We start from the raw sequence: 25,779 nt of genomic DNA, 5'->3' as shown, positions 1-25,779 counted from the left end.
TGCTGGGATTACAGGCGTGAGCCACCGCGCCTGGCCTAGAAGTCATTCTTATGGCAGAGATCTTTCTGGCCTTACCCCTTCTCTTGAGTTCGTTGGGATAGGTCTTGGGAATCCACAAATCCTAAAATATGCGTGCCTTAAGTCGGCACAAAATAGATTAATATTCTGTGCGTCTGTAAGATTGGCTGCGGCTAGAAACTCCTTCCCAGACGATTAAATCCACTAAATAAAACACGAAACGGTAACGAGATAATTTTTAAGAGTATGCACCAGTGCTCTAATGAAGCCCGGTTCTGCGGCATTCCAAGGTAAGGACGCTGCCTTACCCAGTCTCTCAGCAGTCCTAAGCTGCCTTCGACGGCCGAGAAGCGCCTCGATTCTTGCCCCTGGCTCATTTCCCTGGCGCGTTTTCCAGAGGCCTCCCAATCTGTGAGTCTACCGACCCCTCCGCTCCCAACGCTGGGCTCAACCCTGTCTTCCCCAGCTGGTCCCCCAGCACGTGGCCTGGAGCCCAGCCTCCCGCCCCGCTCGGTCACGTGAGCCTGGCTCTCACCCGCGCCGGCTTCCACACCCCGCGGGACTGAGAACCGCCCTCCCACTAGCTCGCAGGCGCAGGCGCAGGGCAGGGCCCCCTCAATTTGGGTGACGGAAGGGGCGTGTCGCAGCGCCCAAAGATGACGTGTTCTTCCAGCGCCACGTCGTGAGGAAGTGCCGGCCCACTGAAGCCGTGGGGACGCGCCCAGCGGAGCTAATCAGGTGCCACTGAACTGAAGGGGTGAACTAGAGGAGAAGAGGGTGACTGGGCGGGGAGCAGCTGCGGGAGAAGCAAAGGGACGACTGAGGGAATAATCAGACCACTGAGGCGTGAAGTACTAGGGGTGCGATAACTGAAGGGGTTAGTAACTGGGAGCACAGAGTTAGAAACAGCTTAGGGGAAGATGGAGAAGGAAGAAACGGGGAATGATCAAGATGTGGGCACCATGATGTGGCAGGAAACCGACTTAGATGTTCAGAAGAAGTCAGTGCAGATACGGAGGAAATGGGAATGGGAACAAGTCTGCAAAGCCAGGAGAACCGAGGAAAGGCTTTTGCCTCCAGAGGTCTCATTGCGTTATCAAACTCTGGGTGGTAAAAGATTATAGGCTTAGACCAGTGTCTTTGGATTCTAATGCTGGCTGCTCTCCATAGTCCATCTGATTCCCCAGAAGTCAGTTATAGCTCTTCGCAAACCTTGGTGACTTCTTATTTTCTTTCTTGTTTATCCAAGATTACCTGGCTGGTGTTTGCTTGTTCTGGAGTGATCTTCTGACTGGAAAAGAACTATGTCATGGATCAAGGAAGGAGAGCTGTCACTTTGGGAGCGGTTCTGTGCCAACATCATAAAGGTGAGCAATGGCCCAGAGCACCGGTTGGCCTTCTGGTCAGTTGGATAATCTTATATCAAAACCTGTTATTAAAGTTGATGATGTTAAGTGCAATTCATGATGTTAAGTGGAATTTAGCAAGGAAACCAAAGAGTCTTAGAATGGTAACTTCCAGGTCTACATTTCTGGTAGACTTTTGTCCTAACTCTGATATTTTCAGGAAGCCCAGGCCTCTTAATGTCACTGGGCAGCCTAGACTGCTAAGTATTCTTTATAGAGAACTGAAATTTGTTTCCCTGGAACGTTGATCCATTGTTCCATGTACTGTCTTCTTGATTTAAATAGGTTAATCTTTGATATATTCTTTGATCTGTCAGTAGAGCAACGGTTAAGAGTTTGGGGGCTGGGCCCGGTCACTCACGCCTGTAATCCCAGCGATTTGGGAGGCTGAGGTGGGCAGATTGTTTGAGCTCAGGAGTTGAGACCAGCCTGGGCAACATGGCAAAACCCCGATTCTCCAAAAAATTTAAAAAATAGCAGGGCTTGGTGGTGTGCACCTGTAGTCCCAGCTACTCGGAAGGCTGAAGTGGGAGAATTTCTTGAGCCCAGGTCAAAGCTGCAGTGAGTCACGATTGTGCCACCACACTCCAGCCTGGGTGACAGAACGGGACTGTCTCAAAAAAAAGAGTTCAGAACAAGACTCTGTCTCAAAAAAAAAAAAAAAAAAAAAAAAAAAAAAGAGTTTGGGCTCTAGAGGCAGACAAACATGGGTGAAATTCCTGTTCTTTTTTTTATTTTGAGATGGAGTCTCGCTCTGTCACCCAGGCTGGAGTGCAATGGCGCAATCTTGCCTTACTGCAACCTTCATCTGCCAAGTTCAAGCAATTCTCTTGCCTTAGCCTCCCAAGTAGCTGGGGTTACAGGCATATGCTACCACACATGGCTAATTTTTATATTTTTAGTAGAGATGGGATTCTCATATTGGCCAGGCTGGTCTCGAACTCCTGACCTCAGGTGATCCACCTATCTCAGCCTCCCAAAGTGCTGGGATTATAGGACTGAGCCACTGCACCTGGCCTGAAAGTCCAGTTCTATCATTTAGTAATCATGTGACTTTAACAACTGTAGAATTATCATGAGAATTTATGAGACATTAATATAAAGCAGTTAGCATAATGTCTAGCAGTTCTTAATTATTATTAGGATTGTCTTTCAGACATTTGAAGACTATTATCTCCTATCTTCCCCAAATCTTCCCTCAGCTTTTTCTCTAGGAATCACAGCAATATTATATCTGCCTAAGACAGGTTTGAGATTGGGGCCAGTCAGCTTGGTTTTGTTTTTCAACCACAGGCTGTCAAGCAGCAGGTAGTAATGAATTTATGAGTCAGTAACCTTTATACAAGCCCCACACATGCTCACAAACAAATGCCAAGTGATCTCAAGCAGTCCAGGAAATGGGAAGTATCTCCTTGGGGAACCACTGCAGTGGTATGTTTGGAAGAACAAGCTGCATAACTTGAATGGATTTTGGGGGCTGGAAAGGCTGTATGTGAGACAGAAGTAGAAAAAGGAGAAGTGTTGATGAGGAAGCAGTCAGGGAAGAGCCCTCCCAGGTGAGGAAAAATAGGCTAAGGAGTCCATTTGTGTTATGGGAGACAACTCAAAGCTGCTCCAAGCCAAATAAGGGTTTTGTTTTTTGTGGTTTCTTTTTTGAGATGCAGTCTTACTCTGTTGCCCAGGCTAGAGTGCAGTGGTGCAGTCTTGGCTTACTGCAACCTCTGTCTCCTGGGTTCAAGCGATTCTCCCACCTCAGCCTCCCCAAGTAGCTGGGATTATAGGCGCCGGCCACCATGCCTGGCTAATTTTTTTTTTTTTTTTTTTTAGTAGAGTTGGGGTTTCACCGTGTTGGCCAGGCTGGTCTCGAACTCCTGGCCTCAAGTGATCTGCCCACCTCAGCCTCCTAAAGTACTGGGATTACAGGCTTGAGCCACCACGTCCGGCCCCAAGTAAGTTTTGTTTGGCTCAAAAAAAGTCTTTTTTGTTTGCTTTGAAAAACAATTTTTTTTTTTTTTTCAGACAGAGTCTCACTCTGTCGCCCAGGCTGGAGTGCAGTGGCACAATCTCGGCTCACTGTACCCTCTGCCTCCCCGGTTCAAACAATTCTCCTGCCTCAGCCTCCCGAGTAGCTGGGATTACAGGTGCTCGCCACCACGCCCGGCTAATTTTTCTTTATTTTTAGTAGAGACAGGGTTTCACCATCTTGGCCAGGCTGGTTTTAAACTCCTGACCTCGTGATCCACCCGCCTCGGCCTCCCAAAGTGCTGGGATTACAGGCATGAGCCACTGCGCCCGGCTGAAAAGCAAAATTTTAATAAAAATCCTGATGTTTGGTTTTCTTGCAAGATCACCAGATCCAGCAATGTTGTGCCCCAGTTCCTGTGTGTCAGCAGTTGGCTAGAGGTCAGGAATTAGTGCCTTTTTTTTTTTTTTTTTTTTTTTTTTGAGACAGAGTCTTACTCTGTCACCCAGGCTGGAGTGCAGTGGTGCTATCTCGGCTCACTGCAACCTCTGCCTCCCGGGTTCAAGCCATTCTCCTGCTTCAGCCTCCTAAGTAGCTGGGATTACAGGCTCCCACCACCACACCTGGCTAATTTTTGTTTTTGTTTTTTTCTTTTTTCCGACATGGAGTCTTGCTGTGTCGCCCAGGCTGCAGTACGGTGGCGTGATCTTGGCTCACTGAAACCTCTGCCTCCCAGGTTCAAGCAGTTCTCCTGCCTCAGCCTCCCAAGTAGCTGGTGTTACAGGCATCTGCCACCACGCCTGGCTAATTTTTGTATTTTTAGTAGAGACGGGGTTTCACCATACTGGCCAGCCTGGTGTTGAATTCCTGACCTCGTGATCTGCCCGCCTTCGCCTCCCAAAGTGCTGAGATTACAGGCATGAGCCACTGTGCCCAGCCCTAATTTTCACATTTTTAGTAGAGATGGGGTTTCAACATGTTGGCCAGGCTGGTCTTGAACTCCTGACCTCAAGTGATCCACCCACCTTGGCCTCCCAAAGTGCTGGGATTACAGACGTGAGCCACCGCACCTGGCCCTATGAGTTCCTTTTTTCTGTGGAAGGTACCATCTTCATTTGACTATGCCCATCAAAATTTTTCCTGGCCAGACACGATGGTTCAAACCTGTAATCCCAGCACTTTGGGAGGCCAAATCGAGTGGATCTCTTGATCCCAGGAGTTCGAGAGCAGCCTGGCCAACATGGTGAGACCCCCGTCTCTACAAAATATAAAAAAATTAGCTGGGTGTGGTGGTGTATTCCTGTAGTCCCAGCTACTTGGGGAATTGAAGTGGGAGGACCTTTCTCCTCCCGAAAGGTGGAGGTTGCAAATGACCTGAGATAACACCACCACACTCCATCCACCTTGGGTAATAGAGTAAGACCCTGTTTTTTGTTTGTTTGTTTGTTTGTTTGTTTTGAGACAGAGTCCCACTCTGTCATCCAGGCTGGAGTGCAGTGGCGCCATCTCGGCTTACTGCAAGCTCCGCCTCCCGGGTTCATGCCATTCTCCTGCCTCAGCCTGCCAAATAGCTGGGACTACAGGCGCCCACCACCACGCCCGGCTAACTTTTTGTATTTTTAGTAGAGACGGGGTTTCACCGTGTTAGCCAGGATGGGCTCGATCTCCTGACCTCGTGATCTACCCGCCTCGGCCTCCCAAAGTGCTGGGATTACAGGTATGAGCCACTGTGCCTGGCCTGAGTAAGACCCTGTTTCAAAGAAAAAAAATTTTTTCCTTTTGCTTTCTAGTTGGAGACCAACTAAACCAAGCCTGTATTTAAGAGCATATGGTTGAAAGATTAACTCTGGAAGCAGATGGACATCAGTTTGAATCCCTATTTGCCTCTTCTTAACCGCGTGACTGGGCCGGGCGTGCTGGCTCACGCCTGTAATCCCAGCACTCTGGGAGGCTGAGGCAGGCGGATCACAAGGTCAGGAGATCGCCACCATCCTGGCTAACACGGTGAAACCCCGTCTCTACTAAAAATATAAAAAATTAGCCGGGCATGGTGGCAGGTGCCTGTAGTCACAGCTACTCGGGAGGCTGAGGCAGGAGAATGGCGTGAACCCAGGAGGCAGAGGTTGCAATGAGCCGAGATCGTGCCACTGCACTCCAGCCTGGGCGACAGAGCAAGACTCCTTCTCAAAAAAAAAAAAACAAAACTGTGTGGCTTATGCAAGTCACTAGAACTCTCTGAGCTTGTTTTTCCACCTGTAAAATGAAGATAATACTATTTACTTTATAGACTTGTATGATAAGATGAAGTATAAGAAGCCCAGCATAGTATTTGGCATGTAGTAAGTGCTCGGTAAACATGTAAATAAAAATAAGTAGGCCAGCTATGGTGGCTCATGCCTTTTTTAATCCCAGCACTTCGGGAGGCTGATGAAGGAGGATTGCTTGAGCCCAGGAGTTCGAGACCTGGTTAACATAGGGAAACACACCATCTTTTTTTTTTTTGAGACAGAGTCTCGCTGTGTCGCCCAGGCTGGAGTGCAGTGGCACGATCTCAACTGACTGCAACCTCCACCTCCTGGGTTCAAGTGATTCTCCTGCCTCAGCCTCCCAAGTAGAGTAGCTGGGACTACAGGCATGTGCCACCATACCCGGCTAATTTTTGTATTTTTAGTAGAGACTGGGTTTCGCCATGTTGGCCAGGCTGGTCTCGAATGCCTGACCTCAAGTGATCCGCCCACCTCAGCCTCCCAAAGTGCTGGGATTACAGGCGTGAGCCACCACGCCCGGCAGACCCCATCTCTTAAAAAAAGAAAAAAAGAAAAGAAAAGAAAAAAGGATAGGTAGGTGTGGTGGCATGTGCTGGTAGCCCTGGCTACTCAGCGGGAGGCAGAGGTGGGAGGATCACTTGAGCCCAGGAGGCCAAGGCTGCAGTCAGCTGTGATCATACCATTGCATTCCCACCTGGGTGACTAAGTAAGATCCTGCCTCAAAATAAAGTAAGTAACTAAGTAAGTAAACTTTAATGTCTTTTTACTGAGTTAAAAGCACAAAGTACCCAATTCCCTTCGTCAGGGTTTTCATCACATAGCCCAAACATATCACCTTGGGGTGTAGTGTCTTCCTTTATCCCTGAAGAATATGAGACCTGTTCATCATTTGTCTTCCTATTCCACAGGCAGGCCCAATGCCGAAACACATTGCATTCATAATGGACGGGAACCGTCGCTATGCCAAGAAGTGCCAGGTGGAGCGGCAGGAAGGCCACTCACAGGGCTTCAACAAGCTAGCTGAGGTGGGTGTGTATGGCAGAGCCCAAAGTGAACAGTCTGTGGAGAGGTAGATTATAGCTAGAAGACCAGGCTCTGAGTTTGCTGTGGTTGGAGAGTGTTTTTTGTATCTGTCTCTGTGTTTTATTGTTTGCTTGCTAGCTATAGATCTCATCTTGACATTGGCCAGACGTGGTTGCTTTTGCCTCTAATCCCACACTTTGGGAGGCCAAGGCAGGAGGATTGCTTGAGCCCAGGGGTTCAGGACTAGCCCGGGTAACATAGTCAGACCCTGCCTCTACAAAAAAATTTAAAAATTAGCCAGACTTGATGGTGCACACCTGTGCCCCCAGCTACTCAGGAGGCTGAGGTGGGAGGACTATCTGAACCCAGGAAGCTTGAGGCTGCAGTGAACAGAGATTGTGCCCCTGCACTCTAGCCTGGGTGACAGAGTGACACCATCTCAAGAAAAAAAAAATGACATTAACAAAGAAGTAATCATCCAGTGAATGACCATAAAATACTGGAAATAAGAACAAAATTGCCTCTTCTTATTTTAATAAATCAATAGTTTATATTTTATGCCTCATCCAATCCTTATTGTATGCTCTACGTGACTTAACATTAATAAAATTGCATCTGTAGCTTCAGTAACCTTATTTTCACTTAACATTTTGGTTTTGTTTATTTGTTTGAGACAGAGTCTCACTCTGTTGCCCAGGCCAGAGTACAGTGCATGATCTCTGCTCACGGCAACCTCCGCCTCCCGGGTTCAAGTGATTTTCTGCCTCAGCCTCCTGAGTAGTTGAGATTGAACACCCGTCACCACGTCCAACTAATTTTTTTGTATTTTTAGTAGAGATGGGGTTTCACCATGTTGGCCAGGCTGGTCTCGAACTCCTGACCTCAGGTGATCCACCCCCTTCAGCCTCCCAAAGTGCTGGGATTACAGGCATGAGCCACTGCACCCGGCCAACATTTGGGGAAGCATTTTTTAAGGTGTATATATAAGCTTTCTATCTGTATCTTTCAATGACTGTAGAACATTTTATCAAGAGGATCTGATATAATTTAACTGCTCCACTATTACTTGACATTACAATAAACATTATAAATAGTACTGTTTCAGCCTGGGCAACATGGTGAGATCCTGTCTCTACAAAAAAAAAAAAAAAATTAGCCAAGCATGATGGTGCATGCCTGTGGTCCCAGCTACTTACGAGACTGAGGTGGAAGGATGACTTGAACCCTGGAGGTTGAGGCTGCAGTGAGCTGTGTTCACGTCACCGCAATCCAACCTGGTGACAGAGCAAGACCTTGTCTAAAACAAAAAAAGTACTCTTTTTGGATAAATTCTTAGAAGTGACATATCTGGACGAACATTGAGTGACTACTCATTCTGCTTTGCCAAGGCTGAGGGGTTTCTCAGGACACAGGTCTTTCAGTGCTAAAACTGGTGAAAGTCCCCGGCAAACCAGGACATCACTCTACACAGAGGTCATGAACATTTTATGGTATAATGCATGTTATAAATTGGAAGACATTAAGTTTAACAAAAGAATGGAATATGACAATCTTGGTGAAATTTTTAAGAAGAATGGAGGGCCGGGCGCGGTGGCTTACGCCTGTAATCCCAGCACTTTGGGAGGCTGAGGTGCACGGATCATGAGGTCAGGAGATCAAGACCATCGTGGCTAACACGGTGAAACCCCATCTCTATTAAAAATACAAAAAATTAGCCGGGCGTGGTGGCGGGCACCTGTAGTCCCAGCTACTCGGGAGGCTGAGGCAGGAGAATGGCATGAACCCAGGAGGCGGAGCTTACAGTGAGCCGAGATTGTGCCACTGCACTCCGCCTGGGCAACAGAGCGAGACTCCGTCTCAAAAAAAATAAATAAATAAAAGAATGGAAATATGGTCTGTAGTTCACAGGTCCCAGTGTCCTAGCACAGGGACACAGTTTGATGCCAGGGCCGTGATATTTTTTTCCTTGAGTGAATGGCAGTGAGGTTCTCACCAGAACCTTGTAGAAGTCTTTACGTTTGTTGACTCCAGCTTCTCTTTTGTAACTGAGAGGCAGTTTTGCCTAATGCTTAGGAGCTTGAGCTCTGGAGTCACTCAGAATTCATTGGCACCCCTGCTTTGTCACTGTCTGGCTTTGTGACCTGCAGCGAGTTATGTAGCTTCCCTTTGCCTCAGTTTCTTCATCTATAAAATGGGGTTAGCAATCTCTATCTCAGTAGATTATTTGAAGATAAATAAGATGGCACAATGAAAAGCATGTAGCACAGGCCCTGACCTAAAGGAAGTGCTCAAAAAATTGAAACTTGTTATTAGCAACTGTATTGACTGATGTCAGTGGTGGGTTCCAAGCCAGATGTGCCATCCACAGTGGCTGCCTTGCAAGGTCTTTAGGGCCTGAGGCTATTCAAGTGTCAGATTCTCACTGGTAATTTTCCTAAGATGACAGTAGATTTGTTTGCTTGTATGTTTGTTAAGGGGTTAGAGAGGCAGCTCTTCGGCTTGTTTCTTCTGTTCTGTTTGAATGTCTTCTGTTGTCTACGTTTAACCTCCAGCTCTCCATCTCTCAACATTGTCCTCCACCTCTCAACATTGTTCTCCACCTTTAGTGGTACAGGATTAGAGCAGCCCCAAAGGACTAAGTTTTTTTCTTTTTTTTTCTTTTGAGACGGAGTGTTGCTCTGTCACCCAGGCTGGGGTGCAGTGGCGCGATCTCAGTTCACTGCAACCTCCGCCTCCCAGGTTCAAGCGATTCTCCTGCCTCAGCCTCCTGAGTAACTGGGATTACAGGCCTGCGCCACCACACCCGGCTAATTTTTGCATTTTTAGTAGAGACGGGGTTTCACCACGTTGGTCAGGCTGGTCTTGAACTCCTGACCTCGTGATCCGCCTGCCTTGGCCTCCCAAAGTGCTGGGATTATAGGTGTGAGCCACCATGCCTGGCCTGTTTTTTTTTGAGTTGAAGTCTCACTCTGTAGTCTAGGCTGGAGTGCAGTGGTGAGATCTCCACTCACCGGTTCAAGCGATTCTCCTGCCTCAGCCTCCCAAGTAGCTGGGATTACAGGTGTGCGCCACCACACCCAGCTAAGTTTTTGTATTTTTAGTAGAAATGGGGTTTCATCATGTTGGCCAGGCTGGGCTTGAACTCCCAACCTCAGGTAATCTGCCCACCTTGGCCTCCCAAAGTGCCAGGGTTATAGGAGAGACCCACCACACCCAGCCAGTTTCATTTCTTTTTGAGTTATAATTTCATATGGTGAACTGCACAGATTTTAGGTTTTGACAATTGCATTTATTTATCTAACCCATACCCCTGTCAAGATATAGGACATTTCCTGCCGGGCTCAGTAGCTCATGCCTGTAATCCCAGCACTTCGGGAGGCCAAGGCAGGCAATCACCTGAGGTCAGGAGTTCGAGACCAGCCTGGTCAGCATGGCGAAACCCCATGTCTACTAAAAATACAAAAAGTTAGCCAGATGTGGTGGCACATGCCTGTAGGCCCAGCTACTCGGGAGGCTGAGGCAGGAGAATCACTTGAACGTAGGAGGTGGAGGTTGTAGTGAGCCAAGATTGCACCACTGCACTCCAGCCTGGGTGACAGAGCAAGACTCCAGCTTAAAAAAAAAAAAAAAAAAAAGATGTAGGACATTTCCATCTCTCCAAAAAATTCCCTGGTGCCCCTTCTCAATCAACTTCTGTTCTGCCTCCTCCTTTTCCTCTCTAGGCAACTACCGTTCTGATTTCTGTAACTATAAATTTGTTTTTCCCATTCTAGAACTCCATATAATGGAATCAGACAGTTGAGGATTTTTGACATATTCTTCAACTCTGAGCCTGTTTTATCATTTGTAAAGTAGGCATGAAAACAGTAGTGTCATTTTAAAGTGGTTGTTCAAAGAATCAAATGAAATTATGTGAAAACCCTTTGCAGGCTATTAAATGCTACACAGCTGTCCAGTTGTTGCTTTTTTTCTTTTAACTCATCAGCCTCTCAACCTACCAGAATAATGAAGTTATGCTGTGAGTAATAACACCTTGTGTTTTTATATTGTTCGTTAGCCACCTTGTAAGGGATGGATTGTGATCCCATATTACAGGTAAGGAGACTTCAACCTAGAGAAATTAAATGATTTGATTCCAGTCACATAAGTGCATGCTGGAGTCAGGGACTAGAGCCTATGTCTTTACACTCTCAGTGCAGAGTTCTTTCTTGTAGTGCACAATGCCATCAGCATTCACTAAGATCACATTTTTCAGTTTCTTCAATGGTGGTTTTCTGCTCATTTGATGCATTAATTCTGACATAAACACTGATGTTATCCTAGCTTCACCCAGCTTTGGGGAGGAGAAAAGTCTGTCTCCTATCTCCAACTCTGAGTCAGGACCAAAAAGTATCTCTTATTTCCCCTTCCCACTCTTCCTTGTATCCTAGCTCCTTGCCTTCTCCCCTCTCAGACTCTGCGGTGGTGTTTGAACCTGGGCATCCTAGAGGTGACGGTCTACGCATTCAGCATTGAGAACTTCAAACGCTCCAAGAGTGAGGTAGACGGGCTTATGGATCTGGCCCGGCAGAAGTTCAGCCGCTTGATGGAAGAACAGTAAGATGCTATCAGAGGGGAGAGCATGTTCTTCCACCACCCCCAGCCTTATCCTAACCCTTGAAATTCTGTTATCTGAGGCTTACTTAAGGGACTTGCAACTCTTTTTAATGTTAGTTAGATATCTTGGGTGGCAAATATCAGAAATACAAGATAGTCTTTCATTCTTTATTTCTAACTTTTTTTTTTAATAAAAAAGGGGGCATTTATTTGAGGATATTGAGGGGTGTCACATGATTTAAGAACAAGTACAGCCAGCCTCAAGCAAAACTGAAACCAGGAATTAAACCCACTAGGTAGAACCTCTGTATTCATTTATTTCCACCTCTCTCTGCAGACCAGTTTTCTCTTGCTTCAAAAGAGCAGCCCGGAATCAATAAAATCCCTTAATTAGGATCCCTAAATTCTATCAGATTTCTACCCCAGAGCCAATAAACTATGGCCAAGGAAGTGGAGTTAAAGAAAACATTGAGGAAGTCATTTTCTGCTGCACAGTGAACCCTAAAAAGTTACTGTACTCCCCCTGCATAGTCTTTTGGGAGGGATAGGATGATGCATAAGAGACATTTATGGGGAAGCATCAGTACCATTCTTAGCTGTCAGTAAGTTTAGGCTTAACTTAGGGAATAAAGCCAGAGAGGGGCAAAGACAAATTTCAGTGGAGACTGCTTTCTTCAAAGTATGGAGCCCTTACCAGCCAGAATTGCCCGAAAGTCTTAGTTACAACTGTTGTGTGCCCAGCTCCTACCTATACCAGGAAGATGAGAGAACAGTGAGCCTAGAACTCCAGTGAAGATGAGCCTAGAACAATGGGTGGTAGGGAGGGTAGCCAGGCTTCCTTCTGTCTATATTAGGATGGTGAGACTCTGGGCTACAGACATTGCTCCCCGGTCCCCAGCAGAGCCTGTGTGGCTCAGAGTTTACACCTAAGGAGCCGGGGATGGAGGCATGGGGGGCATATCCCACTAATCTTACCTTTTTAAAGTGTTTACTATATGCCAGGCTTTGAGCCTAAAATATATTCTTACTCATCCTGTAATCACATTATACCATGACAAAGATATTATTAGCCAATTTTTAGAGAGAAGGAAAGTAGTTAACCAAAGAAGTTAAGGCATATATCCTGGGTCACACAGCTATCAGACAGGCAGAGCCAAGGTGCACACCTGGATCTTTTTGACTCCAGAGCTGAGCTATCATCTACTACACTGTGCTCTGAGAGACAGACCATATTACAATTCCTGCAAGATCAAAATGCATGGCAGAAGAGATGCTAATGAGATTGCACTGATCAGTTAATAGTAGAGAAAATGGTCTTCGTTTATCATGAAGTCCTGGCAAAAGCAAGAAGAAACTCAGAGGTGCTTTTCCATTAATGTGCCACAGAACCCCAAGGTCTGAGGAGGTGTAGAAAGAACCTAGTGGGAATGGGGTAGGGGGTGCTGAGTTGCATTTACCTATTTTATGTGTTGGGCTTCTGTGTAGAATTTGATTTGAAGAAAGGGTTCTTTGGCTAAAAGAAGGTGGGAAAACCACTGGCCTGATTCTGTTTCATCAGTTGGGAAACTAAACCCTAGTAAAGAGAAGAGGTTGAGCAAGGTGGCTCATGCCTGTAATCTCAGCACTTTGGGAAGCCAAGGAGGGCGCATTGCTTGAGTCCAGGAATTTGCTTGATTCCAGCCTAGGCAACATGGCAAAACCCCATCTCTACAAAAAAATTAACTGGGGATGGTGGCACATACCTATAATCCCAGCTATGTGGGAGGCTGAAGTGGGGGGATCACTGTGATGAGCCTGGGGAGTCTGAGGCTGCAGTGAGCTGTGATCGATCCACTATGCTCCATCCTGTGCAACAGACCGAGACCCTGTCTCAGAAAAAATAATTAAAATAAAAATAAGTAAATTAAAATTTTAAAAAACAGAAGACAAGAGCTTACACATGGTCACACATCAAACTAGTGGCAGAACTATACCACAAGCTAGCAGGAGGAGCTGAATCAAGGTCTTCTAGTATACTGCCTTCAATTAATCTCCCATTTTCCAAATGTGAAGCATTTGGTTTCTTCATAGCATTTCCAGATGAGAGAAGCTGGTTGAATTCATTCTCACTGTATGCAGAGTTTGGGAGTTATTGTATGGAAGCAATATAATGTCATAATTAAGAAGACAAGCTCTGGAGGCTGACTCCCTACGTGCAAATCCTGGTTCTCCATTCATCAGCTGTCCAAACAAATTACCTAACGTCCCTGTGCCTCAGTTTCCTCATCTGTAAAAGGGGAATAATAAGGGTATATAACTCAGAGGTTGGTGTAAGGATGGAATGTATTGGTACATGTAAAGCACTTAGACCAATATCTGGCATTTAGTAAACATAGAATGTTAGCTGTCACCATTATCATAATATTTCACTAGAACATAACAAAAGTACCCCATAATACAGCTCCTTCCCTTGAGGAGTTTACTCACTTCTCAAATGGGACAAACTTCACAGATACATAAAATGCAACTGCCCAAAAAGGACACATGAGGTCGTGTAATGTAAAGAGTTTGGGTTCTTGCTGGACATGGTGGCTCACACCTGTAATCCTAGCACTTTGGGAGGCTCAGGCAGGAGGATCACTTGAGGCCAGGAGTTTGAGACCACCTTGGGCAACAGAGTGAGACCTCATCTTTACAAAAAATACAAAAATTAGCCGGGCATGGTGGTGCATGCCTTTAGTCCCAGCTACTTGGGAGGCTGAGGCAGGAGGATCGCTTGAGCCCAGGATTTGGAAGTTAACACTGAACCATGAGTATACCACTGCACTCTAGCCTGGGTGAGAGTAAGACCCTGTCTCCAAAAAAGGGGAAAAAAAAATGTAGTTTGGGGCTGAGCGCAGTGGCTCATGCCTGTAATCTCAGCACTTGGGAGGCCGAGACAGGCAGATCACTTGAGGTCAAGGGTTCGAGACCAGCCTGGCCAACATGATGAAACCTCGTCTCTACTAAAAATATAAAAATTAGCCAGGCCTGGTGGTGGGCACCTGTAATCCCAGCTACTTGGGAGGCTGCGGTGGGAGGATCGCTTAAACCCGGGATGCGGAGGTTGCAGTGAGCTGAGATTGCACCACTGCACTCGAGCCTGGGTGACAGAGCAAGCCTCCATCTCAAGAAAAAGAATTTGGGTTCTCAAATCAGACAAACTGGGTTTCAATCCTGACAGAGCACTTGATGGCTATATGACCCTGGGCAGTCCCTATCTGACTGTCCTGTCTGAGCCTTGGCACTGAAGTAAGTTTCTTTCAGAGTTGTTGAAGGGATGCAATGAAATAATGTATGTAGAACAGGGTCTGACACACAGGAAAGCACTCAAAAAACTGGTGGTCAGTTATTACCTGAGCACCTTGCTCTCTCCAGCTCAGCAGGGGCCCTATCCCAATGCTGCCTCTTTTCCCTGATCAGGGAGAAACTGCAGAAGCATGGGGTGTGTATCCGGGTCCTGGGCGATCTGCACTTGTTGCCCTTGGATCTCCAGGAGCTGATTGCACAAGCTGTACAGGCCACGAAGAACTACAACAAGTAAGTTCTCAGATTTCCCTATAGGGAGCTGTTTCAATCTTTGATTCCCTGCTGGCTTTAGGGAGACGTCCTGGGCTTTCCTTGGTCTGGATTGGTGCAAGGGGCAATGAGAGAGTAGGTTGAGCAGCTTAGAGACTTTCTCCGTCTGCAGGGCACACCAGACATGATTCTGCAATAACATGTTATATGTGTGTATACTGACACATACGCATAGTTTCTCTTTCCTCCTTTCTCTGCCCAGCCCCCACCAAATAAGTGTGTGTGTGTGTGTGTGTGTGTGTGGGTGTGTTTTTACTTGACAGGGAATGGGATCGGAATACAGCAGTTCTTATCCCTGACTTTGAAGACAGATCCTTCAAGAAATTCTTTTTCTGTTCCACTCCTTTAACCTATGGATAGGATGACCTTGGGAGGTCATACAGATGTACAGGGGAATAGAGTTCAATAATCCAAACTCTGTGATGTGTAGCTTTGAAATATAACGTGTATTTTGGCAGTGGACTTGTTTTACATCAAATCTCCTTCCTATTTTCCTTTGTTTGTGCCAATATCACAGTAGAGTCTTCCTCTGAAAGCCGGTGTACAGTAGAAGGGGAGAGGGTTAGGATGGCAATAGGAGCTATTTGGTGGCTGGGCACAGTGGCTCACGCCTGTCATCCTAGGCAGGTGGATCACCTGAAGTCAGGAGTTCAAGACTAGCCTGGCCAACATGGTGAAACCCCATCTCTACTAAAAATACAAAAATTAGCCAGGTGTGGTGGTGCGCACCTGTAATCCCAGCTACTCGGGAGGCTGAGGCAGAAGAATCGCTTGAACCCAGGAGGCGGAGGTTGCAGTGAGTCGAGATCACGCCATTGCACTTCAGCCTGGGCGACAAGAGCAAAACTCTGTCTCAAAAAAAAAGGAGCCATTTAGTATTTGTCTTATTATAAAACTAGTTACATGTTTATTCCAAGAAAACTTGGAAACCACAAAAAACTCATAATTTCACCTTTCAGAGGTATCCACAGTTAACATTTGATGTGTATTTGTTTTTCTAGGGAAAGGCTGGAAGGGCTTCTCTGTAATCAGTGACTTCAGTCATCAGTCCCTGTCCCCCTTTGGTAAATTATTCTCTTCTTCCCTCCTCAGGTGTTTCCTGAATGTCTGTTTTGCATACACGTCCCGTCATGAGATCAGCAATGCTGTGAGAGAGATGGCCTGGGGGGTGGAGCAAGGCCTGTTGGATCCCAGGTATCCCAAGTTGTTTTGCATGGTAATTGCTAAGGAAAACAGGCCTGGGCCAGCATGGCAGCTCACGCCTGTAATCCTAGCACATTAGGAGGCCGAGGTGGGCAGTCCACTTGAGGCAGGCCAGGAGTTCAAGACCAGCCTGGCCAACATGGCAAAACTCCCTCTTTTCAACAACAAAAAAGCAGGCCTGTACCAAACCGTAAAGCCCCTCTGTGCCATGTACTTGGCCAGAGGTCTAATTAGGGGAGCATATGGAAAGATTTAAGGGGATCTCCCAAATTTAGAGATTAGGATTGGCTTACTACAACCTGCTTCAGAACTAGAGTTCACCACACACCAAGAAACCCCAGAGAAACAGCAAAGCAGATGACAAAGCCATGTTATTATTCCTTTACAAATTATACCCTCCTGGCCCTTTGGTAGTGTTTTTCCAAGAATGACTTTTCATGAATGCAGTTTGTTGGGGCTAGAGTTCTTTAGGTCTCTCATGTTCTAGTTCCACACAAGATTCAGGTGTTTTTCTTTTCTTTTTTTTTTTTTTTCTTTTTTTTTTTTGGTAAGACAAAGTCTCACTCTGTTGCCCAGGCTGGAGTTGCAACCTCCGCCTCCCAGGTTCAAGCAATTCTTCCACCTCAGCCTCCCAAGCAGCTGGGACTACAGGTGCATGCCACCATGCCCAGCTAATTTTTTATTTTCAGTCGAGACAGGTTTCACCATATTGGCCAGGCTAGTCTCGAACTCCTGACCTCGTGATCTGCCTGCCTCAGCCTCCCAAAGTGCTGGGATTACAGGCGTGAGTCACCATGCCCAGCCGATTCAGGGATTTTTCAAAAAGAAAATTATTAATTATTGTCAACATAGTGGAATCCTAATTATTAGAGGTGGAGAGACTTTTGAAGCCATTTAAATATTTGGTCCCTCTCATGTTATTATTTATGTAACTTTTAATAATATTTGTAAACTAACAGCAATAGTAAAATAATAGTAGCAAAAAATAACCCAGGAGATGTGTTGTGTTCTGTATTTCATTAAGTCATTAACCTTATGTGTGAGAGATTCAAGGCTGTTGTCCATTTTGTAGATGAGAAAACTGAGTTCAGCATTGAAGTGACTTGCCCAGGGTCACTCTACTAGTAAGTGCCAGAGCTGGGACTCATATCTAAAGCTGTTTGATTTTAGGGTTCTTATTCTTTACCTCTATTATGTGGGATCTTGGGAACCAGGAATTTTTCTGGTTCCCTTCCCGATTCGATTGACCTAGGAAACTAGATTAAAAATCAAAAAGTTACTTGGTGAGAATAGAATTAGATAAAAAGGAGAGGAGACAGTTTTTGAGGCTATTTTATGAATGCCTCTCCTTCCTAACAGCTGGGTGACATTTCTCTGTCACATAGTTCATTCATTCAACAAATATTTTATTTTTATTTATTTATTTTTATTTTTTATTTTATTTATTTTTTTGAGATGGAATCTCGCTCTGTCTCCAGGCTGGAGTGCAATGGCGAGATCTTGGCTCACTGCAACCTCCGCTTCCCAGGTTCCAGCAATTCTTCCACCTCAGCTTCCCAAGTAGCTGGGATTACAGGCGCCCACCACCGTGCCCAGCTAATTTTTTGTATTTTTTAGTAGAGACGGGGTTTCACCATGTTGGCGAGGCTGGTCTTGAACTCCCAACCTCAAGTGATCTGTCTGCCTCAGCCTCCCAAAGTGCTGAGATTCCAGGCATGAGCCATCACTCCTGGCCCATTTTTATTTTTATTTTGAGACAGGGACTCACTCTATCGCCCAGGCTGGAGTGCAGTGGTGTGATCTCGGCCCACTGTAGTCTGTGCCTCCCGGGCCCAAGCAGTCCTCCCACTTCAGCCTTCCAAGTAGCTGGGACTACAGGTGTGTGCCACCATGCTCAGCTAATTCTTTTTTTGGAGACAGAGTCTCACTCTTGCCCAGGCTGGAATGCAATGGTACAATCTCGGCTCACTGCAACCTCTGCCTCCTGGGCTCAAGCGATTCTTCTGCCTCAGCCTCCTGAGTAGCTGGGATTACAGGGGCATGCCACCATGCCCAGCTAATTTTTGTATTTTTAGTAGAGACGGGGTTTCACTATGTTGGCCAGGCTGGTCTCAAACTCCCGACCTCAGGTAATCCGCCCACCTCGGCCTCCCAAAGTGCTGGGATTACAGGCGTGAGCCACCGCGCCCAGCGGTTTTAGACTTACGTTACAGTGGATAGTGGTGCCCTTCACCATGCTAGGTAACCCTGAGAGAAAATCCAGTTGAAAAGGGTCAGCAGTTTGGTTTTGGATATCCTGTACATGTTGAACAGAGATGTCAGGTCAACAGTTCAGCGAGGGATTGGTATAGTCAGGTCAACAGTCAGACAGAGATGTCAGGTCAACAGTTCAGACAGGATTTATCTCTGTCGCCAGTATGGAAGCCATCTGTGTATAGGTTAACTTGAGCAAAGAGGGGATGAGAAAGCTAAGGAGAGTCTGTCTGTCTATCTGTGTATTTATCTATTTAGAGATGGTCTCACACTGTCTCCTGGGCTGGAGTGCAGTGGGGCAATCAAAGCTCACTGACGCTTGGAACTCCTGGTCTCAAAGGAGCCTCTCAAGTACCCAGTACTACAGGCGTGCACCACCTACCCAGCTAACTTTTTATATTTATTTTTTGTAAAAACAGGGTCTGACTTTGTTGCCCAGGATGGTCTTGAACTCCTGGCCTCAAGTGGTCTTCTTGCCCTGGCCTCCCAAAATGCTGAGATTACAGGTGTGAGCCACTCAGCCCTGCCTGTTAAGGAGTGTAGAGTGAGAAGAAGAAAGAGCCTAAGATGGCATTTTTGAGGAACTCTACCCTTTACTGGCTGGGTAGAGGAGAATAAGCTTTATAAGCAAAAACACAGAAAAGCAGGAAGAAAACCAGGGCAGCCAGCATTACATAAGCCAAGAAAAGAGGGAGTTTGTTGGTGCAAGTTGGGAAGGGGTAGGGCACCCATGGAAACAATGGTGTCAAATGCTGTAGAGAGGTCAATTAAGATGTAGAGTGAAAATCAGCTGTTGTTAAAACAATTAAGAGACTGGTGGAGTTGGCAGAGGTAGAGAGCAGGCAGGAAGATGAGACAGAAAAGGGGTATAGAAATAGAAGCATGTTTTCAATAAAATTCTTAGTTTGGAGGTACTTTCGTAGTTCATTATATTTTTGTGCTTTATAATGAATATGTTTCAAATGTTCTTGTATATATGAAATAAATATTAAGGCACAAGTGTTGACACTAGAATGAAAGAAAGCCATTTGACAAGCAGATCTAATATGCATTATGCCTAGGACTCTGATCTTGACTCCTAGTCCAGCATGCTTTACCCTCATACCACATTACAGTAACCACTACCTTATCTCCTGCTTCTTGTCCAGCAAGTTTTTCCATATCCTTCTCTGTCCTGCATGGTTTAGTAACTTGCCTCTGTGGGGTTAGTTATGCAGGCAGGGTGTGGGTTGGGCAGTATCACCAGGGTCAGGAGGCCAATGTCTCAACCCACCAACTCCTGAAGCTTGGTGTGCTCAGACTGGGCTAATCAGGGCCTGAGGCGTTACACTTCATATTATTCGAATTTAGACAAACCTACATTTATAACAAAGTCAGTGCGTTAATTACAATTAGGTTCTATGCTTCTAATAGCTGGAATTTTCCTGATTTCTCACTATCACCATCCAACTCCTCATTTTTCTTTCTTCCAGGGTATGTATGTAGATGTGTGTGTGTGTGTGTGTGTGTGTATTTTTGTTTTTTTGTTTTTCTGAGATGGAGTCTTGCTCTGTTGCCCAGGGTGAAGTGCAGTGGCATGCTCTCAGCTCACTGCAACCTCCACCTTATAGGTTCAAGCAGTTTTTGTGCCTCAGCCTCCTGAGTAGCCAGGATTATAGGTGCGCGCCACCACACCCGGCTATTTTTTTTCTTTTTTGTTTTTTTTGAGACAGAGTCTTGCTCTGTCGCCCAGGCTGGAGTGCAGTGGCACAATCTCAGCTCACTACAACCTCTGCCTCCCGGGTTCACGCCATTCTCCTGCCTCAGCCTCCTGAGTAGCTGGGACTACAGGCGCCTGCCACCACGCCTGGCTAATTTTTTTTTATTTTTAGTAGAGACGGGTTTCACCATGTTAGCCAGGATGGTCTTGATCTCCTGACCTCGTGATCTGCCTGCCTCGGCCTCCCAAAGTGCTGGGATCACACCCGGCTATTTTTTGTATATTTAGTAGAGATGGGATTTCACCATGTTGACCAGGCTGATCTCGAACTCCTGACCTCAAGTGATCTGCCCACCTTGGCCTCCCAAAGTCCTGGGATTATAGGTGTGAGCCATAGCACCTGGCCTGTTTTGTTTTGTTTTTGAGACAGGGTTTCACTCTGTTGCTGAGGCTGAAGTGCAGTGGTATGAACATGGCTCACTGCAGCCTAGACCTCCTGGGCTCAAGAGATCCTTCCACCTCAGCTTCCTGAGTATCTGGGACCACAGATACTGCTACCACATCTGGCTAATTTTTTGACTTTGTAGAGACAGGGTCTTGCCATGTTGTCCAGGCTGGTCTCAAACTCCTGGGCTCAAGTGATCCTCCTGCCTTGGCCTCCCAAAGTGCTGGGATTACAGGTTTGAACCACGGCACCTGACCGAGGTATATATGTATTTTTTTAGCAGTTAAATTAATAGATTGTTTTGTGAGTCTGGAAATTATAGAAGAAGGAAGTAGATTGAGACCAAAGGATAGTTAATAAATTCTATTCCACCGTGTTACCTTGAACGGGCTACTTGATTCCCTGTAGGCCTCTGTCTTTCTTATAAAACAATAGTGTTAATAGTAATTGCTAACATTTACTGAGCATTTACTCTGTTCCAAGCATTAAGTATTCCACATACATTTATCCTTAGACCCTATAAGGTAGATACTGTTTTTATGCCCATTTTAAAGATGAGAATACTGAGACATGGAGAGGAAAAGTAACTTGTGCAAGTTCACATAGTTGGCAAACCTAGGGGCCAAGATTTCAACCTGGCTTCAGAGCCTGTGTTCTCATTCACTGTGGCATATTGACTTCCTCATAGCAAAGTTGAAATGAACAATAAGGCAGTAAAAAAGAAAAAAATTAGATGGACATGGTGACTTATGCCTGTAATCCCAGGACTTTGGGAGGCTGAGGCAGGAAAATCGCTTGAGCCCTGGAGTTTGAGACCAGCCCTGGCAACACGGCAGGACCCTGTCTCTACAAAAATAAAACAGTTAGCTGGGTGTGCTGGCACACACCTGTAGCTACTTGGGAGGCTGAGTGAGGAGGATTACTTGAGCCTAGCAGGTCGAGGCTGCAATGAGCTATGGTTGCGCCATTGCTCTCTAGCCTGAACAACAGAGTGAAACCCTGTCTGAAACACACACACACACACACACACACTCACTTTTGACATAAATATTTATAACACATGAAATCACATAATGAATAGTTTACACTCTGAATCATGCTTTTATCATTCAATGTTACAAGTACTTTTCATGACCCATGTTTTTAATAATTCTTCATATCATTATTTATAATGGCTGTAAAATATATCTTGTGTTAATTTCTTTAACCAGTCTTCTATTTGTTGGGTATATAGGCAGTTTAATATTTCATTATTACAAATAATGCCACAATTAAATCTTTGACTGAACTTGCCTGCATTTTTTATTGTTTCCTCAGGATCTGAGTTTGAAAGTGCTCATTTCACCTTATTCTTGCCAAGATTTTTAAAATGTGAACTGTTCTGACCAGGTGCAGTGGCTCATACCTGTAATCCAGCACTTTAGGTGGCTGAGGCAGGTTGGATTGCTTGAGCTCATAAGTTCGAGACCAGCCTGGGCAAAATGGTAAAACCTCGTCTCTAAAAGTACAAAAATTAGCTGAGTGTGGTGGCATGCACCTATAGTCACAGCTACTTGGGAGGCTGAGGTGGAAGGATGGCTTGAGCCCAGGAGGCTGAGGCTGCAGTGAGCCAAGATCACATCACTGCACTCCAGTCTGGGTAACAGCCAGATCCTGTCTCAAAAAATAAAACAAAAAAATAAACCTATTCTCATAGGTAGAAACTGATATTTTACCATTATTTAATGTAAATCATTTCCGAAAAGTCTTCACGTAGACAGCTTTAACTCACCATTCCATTTAGTGATGGATTTTTGTTGGCCAAAGTCTACAGATGTTCCATTCTGATTTTGTCAGTTTCATCTTTCCACCCTAGAGTTAACCCCTTTTTTTTTGTTTTTGAGATGGAGTCTTGCTCTGTCACCCAGGCTGGAGTGCAGTGGTGCAATCTTGGCTCACTACAAGCTCCGCCTCCCGGGTTCACGCCATTCTCCTGCCTCAGCCTCCCGAGTAGCTGGGACTACAGGCGCCCGCCACCACGCCCGGCTAATTTTTTGTATTTTTAGTAGAGACAGGGTTTCATCGTGTTAGCCAGGATGGTCTCGACTTCCTGACCTCATGATCTGCCCGCCTCGGCCTCCCAAAGTGCTGGGATTACAGGCGTGAGCCACCGCGCCTGGCCAACCCCTTTGTTTTTTTGAGACACAGTCTGCTGTATCACTCAGGCTGGAATGCACTGGCACAATATCAGCTTTTTCCATTAAGAATTCTGCCCACTGCAGAATTCTTACTGCATACCTACTGCCTAAAGTAGGTAGAAGAAACTCTTTGCAGATAAATTGTAAACTCAGAGAGACTGAGTCTCTGAAGTCACACTGCAAGTTGGTGGGACTGAAAATAATTTTTTATTATTATTCTTTATATAGCACTTTATAGTTCCCAAAGTGCACTCAAATCTATTATTTCATTTGATTTGACCCTCATGATAACCTATAAGGTGGATAGGACAAATGGGCCCTGTTTTTTTTTTTCCCTTTTAATTACATTTATTTTAATGCTGAATTTACTCCTGTGCCATAAGTTTTTGTTTCTTCAGTTTCTTTGGGATATCATTTTCTTCTGGGCAACCTCCTCTTCTGGTTTAGGAACAATCTGTTCCTTTTCAGTAAGGATCATCTCAATGTGGCAGGGAGAGCTCATGGATGGGTTAATCCAACCATGAGCTCTGTAGGTCCGGCGGCACATCTTAGGTGTTTTGTTCACTTGGATATGCTCAATGACCAGAGAATCTACATTTAAACCCTTAAGTTCAGCATTACTCTCTGCATTTTTAAGCATGTGCAGCAAAAATTCAGCACTCTTTTTGGGCCACTGACCTTGTGTCCAGCCCCACTGCTTGGCCTGGGCACACCTGCCAGCTCCACCATTGTAACGTCGGAATGGTACGCACTGTTTCTGTAAAGTGACATCTTTCAGGTACTTCATGGCTTTTCGTATATGCATACCCTTGATGGCCTGGGCAGTTTCACGAATGTTCTTAAAGTAAACACGAAGATTGGAACCTCTTGATTTGCATGATATCATGAGGTTCTCCGGGTTAAGTGAATAGTGAACCATTTTCACAGATTACCTCAGGCCGCTTAGGGAAAGAGCAAATGGGCCCATTTTAAAGATAAGAGAATGAGAAATTATATGGATTGTACAGAGTCTCACATAACTTGGAGAATTAAGACCATGCTGCCAAGACAAGATTGTCAGATTACCAGAGAAATCTGAACCAGAGCCCTTCTTATTGCTCAATTATAAGTGAATACTGTTTCCTCTGTGATGATGATACGGAAAAGAAAGCTCTCTCTGTGGTTTGCCTTAGAGGACTGAGAGAGATGAGCAACTTGGCTGGGTGCAGTGGCTCACACCTGTAATCCCAGCACTTTGGGAGGCCGAGGCAGGCAGATCACTTGAGCTCAGGAATTCAAGACCAGCCTGGCCAACATGGTGAAACCCCGTCTTTACTCAAAGTACAAAAATTAGCCGGGTGTGGTGGTGGCTGCCTGTAGTCCCAGCTACTTGGGAGGCTGAGGCAAGAGAATCACTTGAACCCGAGAGGTGGAGGTTGCGGGAACCAAGATTGCGCCACTGCACTCCAGCCTGGGTGACAGAGCAAGACTCCATCTCCAAAAAAAAGATGAATAACTTGCCTAAAGACACACAACTAGTAAGTGTAGAGTCTGGTTTTGAACACTCAGCCCAGATCTTTCTGCTTTCCTGACCATGCGTCCAGAAACATGTTCCCACCAAGAAATTTTTGTCTTCTGGACTCTTTCCAAGATGTAACTCTAACTACCTGGACATTCTGAATTCTGCTTCTGGGTAGTTGGTAGGACAGGTAAACAGCATTCTTGGAGCCAACAGACACCAGCCATGCAAATACCCTCTTTCTGTGGACAGGATAGTTTTACTTAAGATAAATGCTTCCACTCACCAGTTTTCTTCAATTCTATCTCCTTTCTGACCATCTCTGTGCTTGGGAAAGTAGCTCTTATCAAACACAGGAGAACTGATCATATTGCTGTTTATTTAAAATCCGGTGTAATGTGGAATTTTTGCAATGTTTCAGGGTCCATATGACTTAAATAAGGTTTTAAAAATAAATTAGCTGAGCATGGTGTTGCACACCTGTGGTCCTAGCTACTTGGGAAGCTGAGGTAGGAGGATTGCTTGAGCATGGAAGGTGGAAGTTGCAGTGAGCTGAGATCACACCACTGCACTCCAGTCTGGGCAACAGAGGGAGACCCTGTCTGGAAAAAAAATAAAATATGTTTTCTGTTTTTTTTTGTTTTGAGATAGAGCCTCGCTCTGTCACTCAGGCTGGAGTTCAGTGGCATAATCTGGGCTTACTGTAACCTCCACCTCCTGGGTTCAAGCGATTCTCCTGCTTCAGCCTCCCAAGTAGCTGGGACTACAGGCATGCGGCACCACACCCAGCTAATTTTTGTACTTTTGGTAGAGATGGGGTTTCACCTTGTTGGCCAGGCTGGTCTCAAACTCCTGATCGCAGGTGATCTGCCTGCCTCAGCCTCCCAAAGTACTGGGATTACAGGCATGAGTCACCACGCCTGGCCAAAAAAAGTTATTTACATAAATGCAAACAATAACAGAAGTACATAAAGTAAAAAGACATAGTCTTTTCTTCCTTACTTCTTATCCAATCCACTGTTAATAGTATGATGTATCTTTTTAGACTTTGTTCTTTATGTATACTTATATGCACGTGTGAATGTTTGAATGTGTGTGTATGTTTTATACTATATATTCTCTGAAACTGCCTTTTACATTTAACATTAGATTTTGGACATCTTTCCAAATCAGTGCATTTAGATTTATCTTTATTTTTAGAATGCAGTTGCATAGTATTTCATCAAATACTGGGCCATAGGATGTATGTATGTATTTTAAAAAACAAGATGTTTTTGGCAAAAGACAACAGATATTTTTGTGGGTGCATCTGGTTTTAGGCCTGAGGCTAAATGACTTTCAGCAAATTATTCATCTTTGAGCCTCAGTTTCCTTATCTATAAAATGAGGATAGAAATACCTTATGTATCTGCTGAGCATGGTGGCTCATGCCTGTAATCCCAGCACTTTCAGAGGCCGACGGGGGGCGGATCACGAGGTCAGGAGATCAAGCCCATCCTGGCTAACATGGTAAAACCCTGTCTCTACTAAAAATACAAAAAAAAAAAACAAATTAGCAGGGTGTGGTGGCGGGCACCTGTAGTCCCAGCTACTCGGGAGGCTGAGGCAGAATGGCATGAACCTGGGAGGCAGAG

At 45.4% G+C, this 25,779-nt stretch overlaps 2 protein-coding genes across 20 annotated transcripts in view; one reads left to right on the top strand and one right to left on the bottom strand.

The window, feature by feature from the left end:
- Nucleotides 1-600: 600 nt before the first annotated feature.
- Nucleotides 601-25,779, top strand: part of DHDDS (dehydrodolichyl diphosphate synthase subunit) — a 39,113-nt gene continuing 13,934 nt past the window's right edge. For 4 of the 19 annotated variants that reach the window (XM_054664304.2, XM_054664286.2, XM_063784196.1 and 1 more), the window contains exons 1-6: nucleotides 669-756; nucleotides 1,268-1,385; nucleotides 6,563-6,679; nucleotides 11,131-11,273; nucleotides 14,715-14,831; nucleotides 15,963-16,064. In XM_054664304.2, coding sequence (XP_054520279.1) covers nucleotides 1,323-1,385; nucleotides 6,563-6,679; nucleotides 11,131-11,273; nucleotides 14,715-14,831; nucleotides 15,963-16,064 — 542 coding nt within the window. In that variant the 5' untranslated portion in view covers nucleotides 669-756; nucleotides 1,268-1,322. Of the gene's footprint in view, nucleotides 896-1,267; nucleotides 1,386-6,562; nucleotides 6,680-11,130; nucleotides 11,274-14,714; nucleotides 14,832-15,962; nucleotides 16,065-25,779 lie in introns of all 19 variants that reach the window. The other 15 variants (XM_063784187.1, XM_009451309.5, XM_063784151.1 and 12 more) reach the window with 10 other exon arrangements.
- LOC134806937 (large ribosomal subunit protein uL22-like) lies at nucleotides 20,631-23,670 on the bottom strand. Its single transcript, XM_063784202.1, has one exon. The coding sequence runs from the start codon at nucleotides 23,564-23,566 to the stop codon at nucleotides 23,042-23,044; it is 525 nt and encodes a 174-aa protein (XP_063640272.1). The 5' UTR covers nucleotides 23,567-23,670; the 3' UTR covers nucleotides 20,631-23,041.

This window comes from Pan troglodytes, chromosome 1 (assembly GCF_028858775.2).
Source record: "Pan troglodytes isolate AG18354 chromosome 1, NHGRI_mPanTro3-v2.0_pri, whole genome shotgun sequence".
Classification (NCBI taxonomy): domain Eukaryota; kingdom Metazoa; phylum Chordata; class Mammalia; order Primates; family Hominidae; genus Pan; species Pan troglodytes.
This window is presented reverse-complemented; position numbering and strand designations above follow the sequence as displayed.

Excerpts from the sequence above, each read along its gene's own strand:
- LOC134806937 (XM_063784202.1), bottom strand. The coding sequence starts at position 23,566 with ATGGTTCACTATTCACTTAACCCGGAGAACCTCATGATATCATGCAAA.